General features: G+C 54.4%; 1 protein-coding gene and 1 long non-coding RNA gene across 8 annotated transcripts in view; one reads left to right on the top strand and one right to left on the bottom strand.

The window, feature by feature from the left end:
• The window catches only part of LOC141370634 (uncharacterized), a 38,039-nt gene extending 25,566 nt beyond the window's left edge, over nt 1-12,473 (top strand). Inside the window, exons 2-4 of the long non-coding RNA XR_012374831.1 lie at nt 10,714-10,900; nt 11,743-11,857; nt 12,218-12,473. This is a non-coding gene — a long non-coding RNA (uncharacterized lncRNA). The remainder of the gene's footprint in view (nt 1-10,713; nt 10,901-11,742; nt 11,858-12,217) is intronic.
• WSCD2 (WSC domain containing 2) overlaps nt 7,617-18,724 on the bottom strand; it is a 115,512-nt gene continuing 104,404 nt past the window's right edge. For 6 of the 7 annotated variants that reach the window (XM_025889305.2, XM_073880992.1, XM_025889306.2 and 3 more), the window contains 2 exons: nt 15,876-16,076; nt 7,617-9,687 (listed from right to left, as the gene is read on the bottom strand). In XM_025889305.2, coding sequence (XP_025745090.1) covers nt 9,335-9,687; nt 15,876-16,076 — 554 coding nt within the window. In that variant the 3' untranslated portion in view covers nt 7,617-9,334. The remainder of the gene's footprint in view (nt 9,688-15,875; nt 16,077-18,724) is intronic. The other variant, XR_003211644.2, reaches the window with a different exon arrangement.

Raw genomic sequence — 18,724 nt, forward strand, 5'->3', positions numbered from 1 at the left:
CCTCTCCAGTGCCATGAACTCCTGCTGCATCTCCTGTGGGCCCATACCAGGGAGTCTGAGTCCCCACTGACGACCCCTGACCAGTGAAGGTGGAGAGCTGATGGGCAGATGCTCCCAGCTTCATTCAGTGCATGATCTGGGAGGCATTCTGTAAACTCTTCCGGAGGTCCTGGTGGGATGGCCGCTTCCCTTCCCCGCCATGGCCTCCCGCCGAGACCTTCATAAGATACCGAACGGCCTTTTCTTCGTCTCATCTTTCCGGCTCCCAGGAGTTGCCTCTTGATTAAATGGCCTGCACACAAATCCTTGCCCCCAGGCTCTGCTTTCAGGAGACACCCCCCACCCCCCAAGCAAAGGCAAGCAGCAAAGATTTCTTAAATCAAGAATCATCCCAAAGATGGCTCTTGGGGTTCTAATTGGTGAATGTAGGAAGTGTAGGTATACAATTATAAGGCAGAATTTTCTATAAACTGCCAGACCAGACATACCCACGAGGGGGTTGTCTGTCGTCTTCAAGGCAGTCCTTGTGACAAGTGTCCCATTTGACATTGATGAGAGACATTCATCTACTTCGGGGCTAGTTTATCAGCTACACAGGGGGAAGCAGTCCCGTGACCACGCTGTTATGGGAGGTTTTCGGTCTGACAAGACACCTCTCGGCTTCACGTCCGTGGAGGCTGCTATAACGGAACATCACAGACTGAGGGGCTTAAACAAGACCTTTATTTCTCATGGTTCTGGAGGCTGGGAAGGACCCTCTTCCTGCCTTCTGGCTGGGTCCTCACAGAGTGGAGGGAGGGAGAGGGGTAGAGCGACTTCAGTCTCGTGTCTTTTCCTCCTTTTATAAGGGCACAAATACCATCGTGACTTAATCTAATCCTGATTCCATCCAAAAGGCCCCACATCCTGATACCATCACACTGGGGATGAGGCTGATGCATTTTGGGAGGAGGACCCATTCAGTCCCTAGCAGTCCTTGGTCCCTCAGGCTAGCCAGGGAGAGATGCTTCTCTGAGTTATTACAAATTGAATCCCTCCTTTGTGAAATCTTCCACACCACCATTAATAATGTCCTGACAATAAAGAGTACAACACCCTTGTTCTTTGCTTCCCCTGTACGTATGGTCCTGTGCCCAGTACAGCCAGCCCCATGGTTATAGTTCACGATAACCTCCGTTTTAGAGATGAAGATATTAAAGCTCAGAGATGTTGAGCAGCTAGCCCCAGGTCACACAGCTGAGTCCAAGTGTGAGTCAGATTTGTCTAATGCCAGAGGATACCCCCACTCCTCACCCGCTTTACTGAATGAACGAATGACCGAACAAATGAATGGCTCCCTTTTTTTGATATTGCACCAGGATTTGTCAACCGTGGCGCTACCAACCTTTTTGGGCAGATCCTTGTTGTCAGGGCAGGAGCTGCTCATGCTTTCTGGGATATTGAGCAGCATCCCCGGACTTTACCCAGTACATGCCAGTAGCACCTCTCCCTCCACCAGTTGCGACAACCCAAAATATCTCCAGACATTGTTAAATATCCCCTGGGGTGCAAGATCGCCCCTGATGAGAACCCCACTATTAGAGGTCTCACTTTTGGTTTTGATTAAAGATAGGATTCCTTTGCCCTAATTTGGAAACCACTAGATTAGATGATTTAATTTCCTACTTTAGGTCCCAAGGGATCTACACCGTCCCTGAAACTACACAAAACTCTGAGTGCGTGGGTATAGGTGCGTGCTCACAATCTTCTAGGGAGGTAATGCATGGTTTGCATGAGATTTTTATGGTGGTCTGAAAACCGCCTTCTGCAGTCCCTTCCCAGTCTGATGATTGGACCTTTGGGGTTTTAAGCCCCTCTTTCTCTTTTCTTCTGCCCCCCACTCCAGTGTCCCTTCTCCATTGTCATAATAAAAGGATCTTGGCTCATCTTCTCCAGCACAGTTTCTCCTAGGGAAGAAGCTGTCACCTTTGCCTCCGTGGGCTGGGGGGAGTGGCAGTGAAGGGAGGAGGAAAGAATTTCTAGAGAATCACTGAGCTGTGGAGTAAGAGATTATTGCTTAGCAGTTGCCATGGGGATCTATAAATCAGCCTCGCTGCTTAGAACCCAGCAACGTCTGGCACACCACCTCCCTGCCTGCTTCCCTGCCCCACCCCGAGGGTCCTCCGCCCCAGAAAGGCCAACCCTTTCCTCTCTCACCTCTTCTGCTAAACCTGTCTTCTCTCCATTGCCTTGCCCTTCCTTCTCGGCTTGGGGCTCATTTCTCCCCCTAGAATGCAGAGTAACGGTTAAATATATGGACTCTGAAGCTAGACTGCCCGAGTTCAAAGTCCAGTTCCATCATTTCCCAGCTGTGGGACCTTGGGCAAATTATTTACCTTCCCTGAGCCTCCATTCCCTGATGGTAAAATGGGGATACTGAGTCTCTGCCTCCCAGAGAGCATTTGTGATTCAGTATATTATGCATGCATTATGTGAAGCTCCTACCTTAGTAGATATATAATTAGCACTCCAGCATATAATTTGTCCTCAATAAATATTAGTTACTTTCATGGGGAGTTTCTCATTTCCCTTATTGGCCATTGTCTGGGCAGGTGGATCCTTCTACCCATTCCTTGCAAAGTTTGTGAGCACTGAGGTTGGGGGATAGTGTTAAATGGGATCTTTCATTCTTTCATTGGCTAAATATTTGCTTATTACCTAGTTTGTGTTGGGGGCCATGGAAATTCAGAGGTAAAGACATGGTTTCTGCCCTAATAGAGCTCATGCCCTGGTGAGAAGAGGGGGAGGGGAGAGAGAGAGAGAGAGAGAGATCCCAAATTACTCAAGTGATCACAACAATGGCCATGTCCAAAGCTATGATCAAGGTCAGAGAAGAGCTGAATTTGGTCTGCGTAGTCCGGGGAGGCTGCCTGGAAGAGGAAGAGCCTAAGCCAAGTCCTAAGGAGGCAAAGATATTAACCAGATAAAGGCTTTTCCCGAAGAGGGGATAGTATGAATAGTGTGTGTCTGTGTGCTGTGGGCAGTGGTGTGCTGGTAAATACTTAACGACTGGCTAGCCCTACCCCCGCAGTATGAATAGTGTGTGTCTGTGTGCTGTGGGCAGTGGTGTGCTGGTAAATACTTAACGACTGGCTAGCCCCCCCAAAAAGACAACTCTGCCTGATTTGTAGCAGTTGCCAATTCCCATGGTATAAATACTCTCACCACAGCCAATTTCAAGCTACCAGCGCGACATCACTGAACATGAATTTGAGAAGAGATGTGCACACTTGTTTCTCAAGAGCCAGTAGGAGTGGGCCGGGCTGAGCCGTTGGCTTTGGGGATTCAAGCAGGGGGTCAGTAATTAATTATTACTGCAGATAAGATTCAGGGCAGCTAAGGGAATAACAGCTCAGGTCAGCTTTGGCTGATGACTTGTGGCTTTTCTCTGAATATCCTTTAGTATTCCTTAATTCACGTAGAAAGCCCCACACACATTTCTTTAGCACTTACTATGCGCTGGGTACTGAGCTAGTTTGAGGTGTACAGAGATCCCAGTGCATGAAAAGCCGGGATGCGTGGATGATAGCAAAAATCCTTTGTAGGCTTCGGCTGTGGTGATGCCCAGAGTGGGGCCAGTGGTCATCAGTAAGACCACCGTAAGCACACCTTTCCCTGCACCCCCCCTGCGCCCCCCCCCGCCCTGCCCCGAGCTCCCATCTTTGGGAAAATCTGACTCAGAAATTCTGACCTAAGGCCTGGTGGACATTCTGAGCTTTGAAAGCCCAGGTAACTCTGATTACACGTTGGGTGCTGACTCAGGTCACGGAAGAGAACTTGTCCCCGAGGTTGCCTTCCCCCTCCTGGTGCCCCCCCCCCCCCCGTTTAGAACACACAGGAATCTGGTCCCCACCGAGATGCCGAGATGGACCTTCTCACTTCTGGTTGACTGTTTGTTCCCCGTAATTGTTGAGCAAATGGCTCCAGAATGCACAAAAATCCTCTCGTTACCCCGCGTTCCATTCGATAAGGACTGTTCATTTCAATTAGCCGTCAGAGGCCCGAAGCAGAGATGCAAGGCCCTGCTCCGATCAACCCCACCTTTGCTGGAAATTGGACTTAAGGCAGCCGGGGCAGGGGGAGGTGGTGGAGCGGGGAGATAAATATTTTATCATTTCTTCCTCCTCGATGTTCTGCCAGTTCTCATTTCCATGTTTCTCCCCCTGCACGCCGGCAGATTGCAGACTGTAAATTTGAGGGGAAATGGTAAACGTGCAAACATGATAAATAAACATGTTGCTTTTGCGAGGACGGATATTATCATCTGGATTTATAGCTCTCCTCGCCTGCACGTTTTATTGCATTTTGGGAAAAGCTGAGCGAGGTTTCCGTGTTACATTGATCAACTTTCTGCCCTTCGCCCCTGTCACCCCCTTCCCGCTCCCCACTGAGTCACTGAAATATCAACCTGGACTGGGGACACAATTTCTCTCCCAGGAAGGGAATGCATCTTGACAGGTGTTTTCTTTGGGGACTGTTATTTATAGCTGCAACAGCGATCCTAGTGCTGGGCACTGTGGTCTACTCCCTCCCCTTCCTCAATTCTCAAAAATGGAACATATTTTTGTTTTCCTGCTGGGGGGAAAAAGTGGCAAATCAGTGATTTAAATCTCTTCTCTGTTCCTGTCTCTCTGCCTGTGTCTCTCTCTCTCTCTGCCTCTCTTTCCATAGCCTACCCTCTCTGTCTTCCACCTTCTGGTGGACGGGCTCTGGAGCGTGCCCAGGTTCGAATCCAAGTATTGCCACCAGTTTCTGTGTCATGCGAGCAAATCACTGACCTTCTCTTACAGGGAGAATTGCAGGAGGTGTTTCTGTGCCTGTCTCCGCCTTCCCTCCCCCGCTCACAGCCCCACTAGATGGTGAAGGCTTGGGGCCAGGGAGCTGTACCAGCTCGCCATCTCTTCCCCCATCCTCTCCTGCTCCTCGGGCCCCACGTTCTCCGTCTGTCACGGGACCTCCGCCCGGGAGCTGCCAGGGCACAACCTTGGTGGCCCCGCTCACCACATCCAGCCTGCCCCCCGGTCCTGTGGATTCCTCCGCATGCCTGTGCTTCCCCCACCCCCTCCTATGTTGGAGTGTCCCCAGAGTGCCAGGCACTGACCGCTGTCCCCTCCCAGGGTCCCGACAGCGGTGTCTTTCCAGGGACTCCTGTCTCCTGGCGCCCCCTTCCCCCTCTCAGTACTTACTGTAACAGCTAAGGGACGGGGCAGTGGAGCCCGTCCTGCAGTTCTGTTGCTAAGGAAACCACTTCCTTGGTTACCGGCCTGGGTAGCATTTGTCTCACTGCGTCTGACTCCCGCAGAGTCGCCCCCAGTCTCTGAGAAGAGGAGGAGGGGACAGGAGAGGACTACCGGGGGAGGGGCGAGCAAAAGACTGGCAGGGAGACAGAGATCAAGAGATGGAGATGCTGGCACAGAGCAGAAATCAAGGAAGAGATAAGGATCGGGGGGGGGGGGTAAGGACAAGACAGAAGAGGTTTAATGAGCAACTGGAAGACATAAAAGCAGAAAGAGGGAAATGGAGCCCAGGAGGCATGTGGAGAAAAATGGAGAGAAACCAATGAGAGAGAGAAGGGGTCTGGGCCCCTGGGAGGAGCTGGGTCCTTGTGGGACATGCTCCCCACATCCCCTCTGTACCCCGCACCCCCACATCCACTCTGCGCACCCACCCCTGCACCGGGCAACCCCTGGAGTCCCCAGCTCTCTCCCTTCGGCAGATGCGAGGGCGCCGTCCCTCTGTGTGTATGGAAGGACTTTCTGGAGAAGGCCCGGTTCTGCTGTGACTTCCGTGGGGCTTGGGCCAGTTCCGGCCCGTCTCGGGCATTGGTGTGCATTTGCTCCCATGCGTTAGGGTCGTCAGTAACCCCTGGGGTTCGGCTGGGACCCACCTAGGGCCCACCTTTGCCTTCTTTGCCCCGCCATCCCATCTTCAAAAGCTTTCTGCCACTTACAAGTACCTGGTCGGTACTTGGTAAAACGTAAGCTGTGCAGGAACGGGGATTTTTGTCTCTTCTGTTCCTCTTTAAGTCTCTAGAAGCTAGAGCAGGACCAGGCACACGGTAGCTGCCCAGTAAATGTTTGTGGAAGGAATGAGCCCTTGGGCCCTTCTGGGTCTGAAGTACAGATTTGTATCGAGAGGGTTGCTGAAGTTGCGGTGAAGGCGGGCAGAGGCTGGCTGGAGAAGAGAAGAGGGTGCTAAACTGTCCACCTCGCCACCCCCCTGCCCTGTAGTGCTCTGGGGGGGGGGGGGAGGACACAGTACAGGATCTGTGAGATCTGGGGAGGAGCATCCAGCAAAGCGTGGGGCTGGATGATCCCTGGCTTCCCTTCCTTCTGGTCAGGGAGGGAGAGATCGTAGAAAAGGTCAAAGAAATTGGCACAGGGCTTCAGGGCTCAATTTGGGACCAGAGTCAAGGCTCGATCTGAGGCTGGATGAGGGCCCAGAGGGACCAAGGGAAAGACTCCTCCAGGGCCAGGACTGAGGCTCAGTCTCCAACCAGAATCAGAGTTGTGGCAGATTCAGGCTCGGTCCAGACACACCATCAGCACTGGTTTGGGGGCAAGTCAGGATTTAGCCTATGACCCAGGCTGGAGTGTCGCCAGTGACCTGGGTCGGGACTCAGTATGGGTAGGGCCAAGGTTCGTTGTGGGGCTGGAATCAGGCATCAGTATGAGACAGGATCATGGATCAGTAGGTGTTCAGAATTGGGGCTCAGCTGTCCAACAAGATCAAGACTCTAGGATTGGGGCTCAGTCTGTGACCAGGTCAGACTGGGTTGGAGCATTCAGCCTGGGGCTGGATGAGTCCTCAGAGAAGAATTTCTGAAGCCAACACCAAGTGTCAGAAGAGAAAGACCCTGCCCTTGGCCCTGGAACAACCTCACACTCTTCCCCCCTGGCCCTTTCTGAGCTCTTTCCTCCCCCTCCCTACTTCAGAGAACCCCGGGCTGGGGGGCGGGGGAGTAGGCTGCCTCCCCCACTCCTCCAGAGCTCTCCCCCATGATGGGGAGCAGTCTCTGCCTCCCCAGCTCTGCTTACCACCTCCCTCCCCGTTTCTGTCCACAAGGCAGTATATAAACCCTCGTTCCTCCCAGAAGCCTTTACTCCTTCTCCCTTGTGCCTTCACTGGTTTTTCTCTGCACACACAAGTGCACAGCACCGCATACTTGCTCACACACAGAGGACACCCCTCCTGGATCCCCTCTTCCATACCTACGCACCCGCTGCACACACGCACACTTACCGAGGACAAAGGGCAGAGGCAGGAAACACCCCTCCACAACAGGCTCCTTCCCTGGCCTGGGGCTCCCACACTCTGGCCCGTTCCCCCCCACACACACACACACATGCTCAAGTCCACACACAGGAGCCTGCGCTCACAGCTTAGAAATGGGGCAGTCACTGCGTCAACATGGGGGACACAGTCTCGTGACCCAGAAGGGTAGGTGACCACAATTTTACACACACACCCACCGCCCTCCCCTACTACTGGCCCCAGAACGATTCTCTTCTACCAAAAAAAAAAAAAAAAAGAGAAAAGCCCATTTGTGAACTCGCCTTACACAACACTCTATCATGTGGTAGAATAATCAACAAAACTCGCTTTTAATGATGGTGTTGACCTGAGGAATCTTCAGACAGAGGCTTGTGGCCCGAGGTGACCACCAGCAGAATGGGCCCATGTCTTGGACCCGGGGTCTCCCAGAGAGCACGGACATCCACGTGGGAGGGGAGGCCACGCCCTCTACTGCTTCTTGAAAGACTAGAAATTAGCTGGGGGAAAGAAACATGGTACAAAATACATTCAGGGCCCGCTGGCTGGGCCCTGGAGGGGGGCCAAATCCCACAGATGAGGGGGTCAGGGAGGAGAACCACAGGCCCAATCCCTAAGCCCTTCTTCTCTTTGCGTGGCCAGGTGCCAAGGGGCAGAATGTATTCGTTATATTCCTCTTAAAAAAATATATCTCTTTACACGCGCCTTCTCCAGTCTCTCGGGTGTTTGGGAACGAGCATCCCAAGCCTTCAGAGGGGCTGACTGGGGGGTTGCTCCAGACAGAAGAGCAAAGATCTGGGACCTATGGCTTTTGCATCTACGTGGTAGGGGAAGGCGCAGGTGTGGGCTGGAGGTGAAACCACTGGTGGTCCGAGGTGGTGCGGTGGTCCCAGAAATGGGGTCCTGAATCAGTGCTTTCTAAGACCGATGACTAGCAACCCAGGTCCTTGAGAATCCTTTGGTTTGATGTCTTACCCCCAAGGGAACAGTGTTTCTATGGAAATGGAAGAACCACCCCATTCTTTAAAGAACCATCTCCAGGAAGCTGGCCCCATGGGACTATGACCAAAGGGAAGTCTGGGAAGGTGGGGGGGGTCTCTGTGGGTCAAGGTCCCACCTGACTTTGGAGCACTCCTGGCTCTCTAACCTGGATAGTAAAGGACCCCCTGGTAAGGGTCAGAGGGCAGTGTAGGATCAATGGGCCCCACCATGGAGAGATGCCCCTGGGGCCGTCAGTCTTACTCAAGGTTTTGCATGTGGCGTGTGGCCATCCGGGGGTTAACTGCTGGCGCCCGAGGAACTCTGGAAACAGGATCAAAGATGCCAAGGTCCCCTCCTGGCTACAGCGGGGGAAGAAAAGGGCAGCATTCTGGCCCTTGAGGTGGTCCGGCAACCAGATTGTTTCTCAGAAGCCGTGGGAGCTGGGGCCCACGTGGTGGCGCCCATTCATCTCCTGGGAGCACCACTGCCTCCGCAGCCCACCCGGCATGTCAGAGACCCTTCTTCCCGCAGAAGGGGGCCTGGGTCCACGTTGGTGCCACTGCTTCCCCGGGGGTAGAGGAGAAAAGGGGAGGCCGTGAATGCTCAGCCCAGAAGGGAAGAGCATCCGGGGCCACTTTCTCCTGCAGCAGTCCCTTTAGCGCTTGAATCAAGATCCTTGTCTTCTGCAATGGGGCACCCACGTCTCGGGGACACCGTGAGCCCTCCCTCCCACAGGTGGGACCCTCAAGGGGGTGCGGTCGGGGCACAGGAGACAGGAAAGGGTCCATGTGGCTGGAGTGCCCCCAAACCAGCGGCCCCCTCCGCCTCCAAGGGGGGCTGGGAGTAGGGTGGGGAGTGCCCAGACGGTCTCTTGCCTTGAGCTTCCTTCGTCATGCAGGAAACTCACTGAGGGCCACCAGCAGCCGTGGGGATTGTCCCCAAACCAAAGAGAGGACAGGTGGGTAGGGGGTCCCCAGGGCGTCTCGAGACCCCCTGGCTGGGTGGGGACTCCTGGCCTCCGCCCTCCTCCCCACCCGACGCATCATCTAGGGTAGTAGTCGTCGGGGACGCCCGTGAGGTTCCTCCCCTTGAGGGCCGCGTCCACCATCTTGATGTAGGCAGAGATGACCTTGTGCATGTCGGCCGTGTAGGGGTCGTACTCGAGCTTGCGCAGCCCGGAGCGCTTGAAGTTGCCGTCCTTCTGGCCCTCCACGCACAGCAGCCGGTCCTCCCTGACGGCCACGCCCAGCAGGCTGACCATGCGGCCCAGCTGGACGAAGAGCTCCTGCTTCAGGTCCTCAAAGTGCACCACCAGCACCTTCTTGCCAAACTTGAGCCAGTCCAGCGTGTGAGTGGCCCACCACGGGGCGTAGTTCCTCACGAACTCCGGCCACTCTGGGGGAGAAGGGGCAGGGCCCAGTCAGAGAGAGGAGGGGCTCAAAGGACCAGGGTCAGATGGCGGCGGCTGTGATCACGTTTAGTTACGGCAACACCCTTCGCTCCTTCAGATCCCCAGACTGGCCTGCTCCCTCCCACCTCCAGGCTGTAGCTTGCCGCCGGGAACGTTCTCAGCCTCTCCCTCTCTTTGGGGAGAACAGGAGCCCCGGTTGGGTGCTCACCGCAGGCCCGGCCCAGCCTTCTCCATAAATGCATGTTACTCTATTTTTATATACATTTGTAGCAGGATCGCTAGTAACTCGCTTTATGCCTCACGACAACCCTGTGAGACAGGTTACCAGCCTGAGAGGTCAAGGAACTTGCTCAAGGTCACACAGCTACTAATTGGCAGAGCCAGGATTTGAAATCAGTCTGGTCTCAAAGTCTGGGCTTCTAACTATCAAGCTACCCTGTGTAGTCCCAGCTATCCTGTTTAGTAAGGGTATCTACCCACAGGGTGCTAACAGGACCTTTGCACAGAGACGTGGATAAAAGCATACGAGGTTTGGGTGGGGGGATGGGGTCACTGAGTGAAGGGCATTAAGGAGGGCACTCGATGTAAGGAGTACGGAGTGTTATATGCAACTGAGGACTCCCTAAATTCTCCCCCGAAATTAATAATACACTATGTGGTAACTGGCACTTAAATAAAACCAAAAATAAATAAAAGGGACTTGCCCAGAAACAAACAAGCAAGCGTATGAGGGTTTTAGCATGGCGCCCCGAACCCGGTAAATGTTGCCTATTACTCTTCCCGCCATTATTCTGTTCTGAGGCGGGACATCGTCTTCCCGGACTCCCCAGGCTCAGCCGGGTGCGGTCTCTGGGCTTCACTGCCCCCCTCCACACCTCCCACATATGTTGTCCGTCTCTCCAATAGACTGGGCTGGGGTATAGTTTAAGTCGGATTATCTATATTGTCATCTCTGCCTTACCGTTCTTTTTATTACAGTTTGGGGTTTGTTTTGTTGTTTTTTTTTGCAGTTTATTACCTTGCTGTGGTGATCTGGCAGGGGGACTGCCACCAGCCTGGGGAAGGTGTGTTAGGATGGTCTGACTTGAAGGCAGGCTACAACAGAATGTGGGTGTTTGCTTGGGGAGCCCCAGAGAGGACCTCAAAGAGCCACCAGCCAGCCCTGGAGCTGCTGAAATGGACAGAACGAGAAGCCCGGTAACTGCGGCGGGCAGGGGGGCGGGGTCACGGAGGACGTCGGGAAGGGAGAAAGGGATCCTGAGCCCCGCTGGCCAATCACAGGGCAGGTGCCCCGAAACCCTGAAGCCAGACTCACTGCCTCTCACAGTGGCACCACCACCCTGCACCCTCCAGAGGGATCTGCTTATTGAACGAGGGTCTGTGAGTCTCCCAAGGAAGGTTGGAGGAGCCCAGTTCGTTCTTAGTAACTCGAGCCTCCTCCTCGGCTGGGTGATGGGTACCTAGGATCTCATTTAGTCCTAAAGACTACCCTGAAAGGAAAGGGCTACTGTTGACTCGTATCACCAGTGAGGAAACAGGAGGCTCAGAGAGGGGAAGTGACTGGCCCAAGGTCACACAGCCAGGCAGCACCATCCAGACCAGGCCTGTCTGAGGCCAGGTCCTGATCTTTTTCAGGCACCAGCAGCCTCACCCCTACTGCCTCCCACTCACTGCCTTACCCCCAGCAGGGGCTCAATAAATGGCTGTTGAACTAAATTGGAATTCCCCACCGCCCAACTGTGACATGATAAAGGGCTCCTATTTCTTTGCAAAACTCATCAGACCCTGTGGTGAGGCTCCTTCTCCCCGCCCCCCCCCGCGCCCCCCTAGACCACCACCGCTGCTAGGGAAACACGCCAGGGACAAGGATCTCTCTCATCTTTACGATAGATGATTTACAAGGTAACTGGCTAATTGCGCCCACACTGTTGTAATGGGTTAAGACCAGATGTATCTGAGTGATTAGTATCTGAGTGATTAGGAAAACATAAGAGCATGTACATAATCTGTTAATTTTCTTTCTTTTTTTTTCTTTTTAGGATCTGCCCGCTCCTGAGTCCCCTGCTGCATCCCTGCTGGTTGAGCACACGGGCTGCTCTTATGGCAGAGGCCCAGGTGGATGAAGGCGGGACTCCGTTGCCCAGGAGCATGCAGGTCAGATTTCTAGGCTTGGCCACTTCTGACCAACCATCTCAAGTATTTGCTGGAGGCGGGCTGCACAGTGGTCCTCAAGGAAGAGGGAGGACCTGTCTGCATGGTGGTCGGGGTCCTGCAGAGGATGGCCCCAGCCTTGGATGCGGATGGGCTGGAGATGGCACGGCCCCCTTGCTGATGGCAGATCGCCCTGGGATGGGAGCCTATGGGGCCTGAGCACCTGCTGTGTGTCTGTCACTTTACATTTTCTGCTCCCAAGAAGCCTGGAGAGTGGGGATTACTAGCCCCATTTTACACACGGGGGGCGGGGGGGGGAGGGAAGGAGGCTGCTCCAGGCCATACCTTGTTTGCCCAAAACAGGATTCGAACCCTGTCTATCCAGACTGAGCCTGGCTCCCGCCCTCCTACAAGCCCTTCTAGAGCTCCTGTTTGGATCAGCTCCTTCAGGTGTCAGATATCTAAGACTCGGGGTCTGTGCACAGCCCCCTTTGGAGGCAGACTGGCAGCATTCACGACCCACTTCCTCTCTACGTTAGCTGTGACAGCGTGGGGACCTCAGTCGGTCTCCTCGTGGCTCAGTTTACCCATCCGCAAAACAACTGTGCTAAGACCTGCATCCTGCATGTACAGATGGAATGGAAGCACACAGCCAAGGACCGCGGGCCTGGGAACCAGGAGGTCCTCCCTCAATACCGACTGCTGTCACAAGGACTGTTGATGCAGATGCCCTGGCGTCACCAAGATGCACCCCCTCATGTCCCATCAGCTGGGTCAGAGCTTCCCACCGACAACACTCGAGTGCCCCAGGCTGCTTCAGCAACAGCTGTTCGCCTACCCCCGCCCCCAACCCCGGATTCCTCCCTGGGGGCTCCTGAACTACTACATCGGGAAGAAGAATAAAAACAGCCCTGATGATGATGAGTATAGGATCCCCTTCACCATGGGTCACGAAGGCACGCTGAGCCCTGGACCATGGGTCACGGCGCCGGTTTCGCCGAACTGTCACCCGCGAGCGCCTAGCAGGGTCCCGCCGGCCCCTCTGCGCTCCCTCCTCTTGTCGGGAGGAACTGGGGCCTGATGAATAGCCTAACTGCGCTTAATTCCCCACGGAATCATTAAACACAGTCTGTTTCATTAAAGAGATCCAGGACAATTCACCTTGTGTAATCATATCACATAAAACTTTGCTTTGGACCCACTCCAGGGAGATTGTAAAATTAACGTTATGGAACCAAAAAGGGGGGAGCGGGGGGGGGGCAGGGAGGATTGCAAGGGCCTTGCCCCAGCTCTACATGGGAAGGGGGCACCGGCAGGGTGGGGGAACTCTGCTCTTGGGGGGGGGGGCCTCACATACTAAGGCAGTGATGCTCAAACCTTCACGTGCATGGAAAGCTTCTGGGGGTGGGGGGGGTAGGGATCTTGTTCAAATGCAGATTCCCATTCAGGGAGCCTGAGGGCTCAGACGGGCTTTTCTAAGACGTCTTCCAGGTGGGGTCAAGGATCTGCTGCAGAGACCCCACTCTGAGCAGCAAGGGTTTAAAGTGGTGGTTCTTAAATTGGAGGGTGCGTCAGAAACATCTGGAGGGATTGGGAAAACACAGCTTGCCAGGCCCCCTCCCAGAGTTTCTGACTCAGGTCGGGGTGGGCCCAGAGAATCTGCATTTCTAACCAGTTTCCCAGGGCTACTGCTGTGGCTGGTGCGGGTACCCTAAAGCCAGGGTTTCAGACTCCAGGGCCTACAGGGACCAGATGGGAAAGCAAAGAGCAAAGAAAGAAATGGGTTCTTTGGGGAAGACTCCCGGAGCCCTGAAGACCTGGGTCAGCCTGGGAGGGGAGGAAGGGAGAAGGCTCTCCATCCCCAACTACTGTGGGGGACCCCAGGCCCCCGCCAGCAGATGTGCGTGCCGGAACCTCCCCTCTCCCTTGCCCTGCAGCCCCGTGGTTCCGCCTGTCCTGACTCCTCACTAATCTGCCGTTTGAAAGCTCCCAGCTGCCCTGAAGAAGATTAGAACTGCCTGAACCTGAGACCAGGTGCCAAGCCAGGTCAGAGGCTGTGAACGCATCACAAAGTCAGGGTCGCCCCCAGGTAAGAGACGGCCTGGGAGCGGATGCCTGGGCTTGAATCCCAGTTCAGTCAAGCCTGGGGTGGGGGGAGGCTTGGCCATGGGATTGCTCCCTTCCTGGGATGGTTTTCTCACCTGTGCAATGGAATGCCACCTGGATGGGCAGCCTTTCTTACCTCCTCTGGGCATGAGGTTTAAATGACCTAATGAATGCAAAGTGCTCAGAGCTCAGAGCTTCCCAAGTGAGGGCCCTCCCTTATCCCTCGGGACAGCAGGATGCCTGGGAGGCAGAGAGCTGGATTCTACTCCCACCCCTAAGGTCCCGAATGACCTTGGCAGGTCCCCGCCTCTCTGGGCCTCAGTTTCCCTGTTAATCAACAGAGGATCAATCAGTGGTTTTTGGTTCCACCTGCACTCTAGAAGCAGCGGGGAGCTTTAAAAAAAAAAAAAATACAGATGCCCAGATTCCACTCCAGCAATGGTCCTGGTGTGGGTGTGGCCCTGGGATTTGCCCACACTCCTCCAGGGTTGTGTGGCTGCCGTGTGGCTGGGCTGACAACCCTTGGGCTTGGTCACCCCCAGGTCCTTTCCAGCTGGGCAGGAAAGGTCTCTGCTCAGGCCAGGCCTCTGCCAAGTGCACCTGCAGACTTCTCAGCCTGGCCCCGAGGAGTGTTCATTTTCAACTGTTCCCAGAAGAGGTTTCTGATTTATTTGTGGAACAACAGAACAAATGTCACCACCTGCCTAAGCTTCCACCCTCGGAGATGGGGAGTGAAGCAAGGGGAGGGACAGAGGACCCCCTTGACTGAACTGGGAACCCAGGGCACAGTTGGCCAGACAGGTGCAAGGGTTTTAAGGAATGACGTCATTAATGGCTGGATTGCCACATTAACACCACGCTGCCAAGCGCAGGACCTCTGGGGGGGGGGGCTTTAGAGCAGCTTTAGGAGGGGTGAAGTAGAAAGCACCCCGCAAGGCTGAGGCTGGAGCAGCCTGATTCCCGGAGGCTAAGGTTGAGGGAGCTCACATTTACGGAGCACACCTCCTGGACTGAGTGATCCCGTTGTTCCGTCGACATAGCGTCCCATCCATTATCACAACGGTTAAGGGCTTCGGCTCAGGGGCAAAACTGAGGTCAAACCCCAGGTCCACTACCTCCTGGAAAAGCCTCTTCACCTCCCTGAACTTAGCTTGTCCCATCTCTAAAACAGGGTTAATTATGGGGTTTAAAGACTCTCCTTACAGTGACGGAGATGTGGGTGATACTGGATATGGGATTTTGAGGAGAGCCAGAGGAGTTAAAGGTACTCAAGATGCTAGAGGGTAGGTCTGACTTCGAAGCTCTCACCATTATCGTGGGCCACCGGCTCTGGAGTGAGACTTTCAGTCACAAAGCTGTCATCTACTAAATGCCAGAGGTGAATCTCAAACCCCGATCATATTAAGATTCACGGCTGGGGGGCCAACATTGTCACTTCCCAGCTGTGTGACCTGGCACAAGTCACTTAACGTCTCTGAGCCTCACAACCCAGAGTTGTTAGCGGTGGTTCTAGGGGCTCCTAAATGACCTCGTGACCATGGGCTGGATTCTTGTCTCCTGCCTCCCAGGAAAGGGCTCTTGAAACTGTTTCCATCCATCCCGTATCAATTACATGAGGATCTTCATCTCCATAATGAGTCACGTTTACTGTTTTTAAGGGGTTAAATTCTTAGAGCCCCCCCCCATTATTACCCCCATTTTATAGATGGGACAAGCCTAAGTTCAGGGAGGTAGGGATGGAGCTGGGGTTTGAACCCAGGGAGTCTTGCTCTTGAGCCCAGGCCCTTGACGGCCGGGCTGTGACATCCCCCGTCTCCCAGCAGGTGCTGCTCAGGGGGTGGTGGGCCACGGGGAGCCCTGCTGGGTCCCTCGCAGCAGACAGCACTGGCTGCACCCCCCCACACCCCAGCTGTACCTTTGCCCTTCCAGTGGGCATGCGCAGCAAAGCCGATGTGACCGCCGTACTTGCGGTTGAACTCTGCCATGAGCGCCTTGTAGGGGTTACGAATGAGCAGGATGGCGGCATCAAAGGCCTCGATCTCCTTCTGGCCGCTCTCGTGCGTCTTGATGCAGATGGTCCTGCCGCTGCGCCAGTGGTCCCGCTCGCCTTTGAACCCTGCCACCGTCAAGGACGGGGGACGGGGCAGTGAGCCCAGGGAGGTGAGTCCCGCCCAGTCCCCCAGGCCACCTCAGGAATCCTCCCATCTTCACTCGTCTCCTCCCATATTTACTGAGCACCTACTCTGTGCCAGGCACTGTGCTGACGTCTGGGAATAAAATCTGCAAAAATATTCATGGGTCTTGCTGTCTTTGGGAGCCAGATAAGGCAGATCATGACATCCACGAACACAGCGAGCCAGCAAGCTGCAGAGGAGGCAGAGATTTAATGCCCAGGTGCCCCAAGAAGCACCTGACAGGGACACACCGGGGGAGCTCTCTTTGGGGGGCATCTCCATCCCCGGGCATGGCCGTATGACTCGCTCTGGCCAGTTGAAGGAGGACAGAAGTACGTCTCTATCGCAGCCCCTAGGTGCGTCACATGCTTGTTCCTGTGTGCTTCTGCCATCAGTGTGAGGCGCCAGAAGGCTGCTGGTCCCAGGTGGTGAGAGACTCATGGAAGAGACATGGGTGCAACCTGCAGTCGGGGGCTGAGCAGCCCCAGCAGCCTAGCCCAGATCACTGACCTAGTGAGGTGGCATCCAGAAAGGTTTCCTACAGGGAGAGGGGCTTAAGCTGACATGTGAAGGAGAAGGAAGAATTTACTAGCCCAAGAGAGGATGGGAACGGTGCTGGGAACAGCACATGCGAAGGTCCTGGGGTGGGTCAGAAGAAATGTCTCGCTGCATGACTTCTGAGAGCAGAAAAGAGGGGAGTGTGAAGCCAAATGGGATTGCAGCGGTTGCGACGGAGAGCTCAGTACTAAGAACACAAAGATTAGGCAGCCCTGAAAAAGGATTTAAGCAAAAGGCGGCGGGACATGATATTTTCCTTTCAAAAGCTGAGGAACTGAGAGAAGTTGTGGGTTGTGGGGGAATGTTTCTCTGGTGCCAACTGTGTGCTGGACACTGGTCTGAGCCTTTTATTAGTTAGGCAACTCCATGCTCTCAATGATTCTAGGAGAGGTCTTATAGATAAGGAAACTGCAGCACAGGGAGATCAAAGAATTTGCCCAAGCTCTAGAGCGAGCGAGATGCAGAGCTGAGATTCAAACCCAAGCCATCCAGGCACCTGAGACTGAGTTCTTGGGCCTCCTGCTCCCCTGGGAGCTAAGGCACTTGGATGGCGTCTTGAAAAGCCAAGTAGAAATGTTCTCAGACGCGGCCTTCAAGATAATGGCTGTGTCTCCAACTCTGTGTTATTTCTTTGGGCCTCTGTTTCCTCATCTATAACACAGAACCATGCCGCTTCTCCTTCACAGAGCTGTTTGAGAAAATCGATGAGGCACGGAGGATGACTTCAGTCAATGGCAGCTCAATGAGAACAAGTCTTGGGGGGCCACGATGGGCGGAGAAGCCACCCTACCTCCCCTTGCCCCACGTACAAAGGTTTCTGAGGCTTTTAAGGTAGATTCAAATGAGGCCAGCATGGTACCTACTCCTGTTCCTGGAGATCGGGTTTCAGGAAAGGTACATCCCCCCCCCTCCCCCGACCCCGGGGGTCACAAGGAATGGAACGTCATTTCCCGAGCCAGAGTCCATCCTGGGACTTGCCAAGTGAGGCTGGAGGAAGTACACTGGCCTTGCAAATTAGCACTGGCCCCTGCCCACGAGGAAATAATCACCCAAAACCTTTGAGGCCCATGGACCAATTGTCATGGGACAATGAGGAGTGAGGTCTGGGAGCCTGAGAGCTGAGCCTGGGACACAGATGTTGACCCACAAGGTGGCACTGGGAGCCGATTTCAAGGTACACAGTCATGCATGCCCTCAGTAAAGCGCCTCATGACGCAGACAAGGACCTTCCCAACGAGAATTGCATTTTATCTTTGCCAAAATGTATTTCAGCACGGGCACAGCAAGAGAAAAACATGCGTGGGGATTACACAAGAACGCATACAAGTTCTCAGAGAAGAAAAACAGAAACCTGGCGGAGTGGTCACACTGGTTTAAGTCCGCGCTCCTGCTTTGTGAGACCTAGATCCCATTTCTGTTACATGACGGAATCAGCCTAGCACCGTGTTTACCAAGATACAAAGACTATGGACATCGGAAAAGACCTGCTCTAGATTCCAGATGTGGTTCGCCTAAGAAGTTAGTCTGTAAGGTGCACTGGAAAAGCCAGGAGGTGGAGAAAAATCCATTTAGCACAATGCCTCCCAGAGACGGGAGTTCTGTGTCTAGGAAGGAGCCTTTAAGAACCCGCATGGGATCTGCTTGCCTGAGAAACTAGGTTTGCTCCATGGTCCTCCAGGGAGGGCCCTCTAGGTGATTACGGAGCAATCGGGGATGCAAGCCTGCGGGGGTGGGGGGGGGGGGGGGGGGGGGGGGGGGGCAGAGCGGAATTGCTGAACTCTACCACCAGGAGGCCCCCTCTCTGCTCTCCCTGATGCAGGACCCAGCTCCTCCATTGTCTCAGTGTGGAATATTTCAATCCCGTTCCTTTGAGGGTTCACCACAATAGCAGCTCATCTGGGGCACCCACGGGACCTCAGAGGGATTGAGGAGCCGCACAATGGTCCCAGGATTTGGAGAAATGAACTCGGGGGTTTAGGGCCACAGAGAGAATAAGCCAGGTCGTCTCCTTCCCCCTTTCCACCCCCCCCCC

Source organism: Callorhinus ursinus, unplaced genomic scaffold (genome assembly GCF_003265705.2).
Source record: "Callorhinus ursinus isolate GAN/ISIS: 27379988/994484 unplaced genomic scaffold, GSC_fseal_2.0 scaffold41, whole genome shotgun sequence".
In the NCBI taxonomy this organism is placed as follows: Eukaryota; Metazoa; Chordata; class Mammalia; order Carnivora; family Otariidae; genus Callorhinus; species Callorhinus ursinus.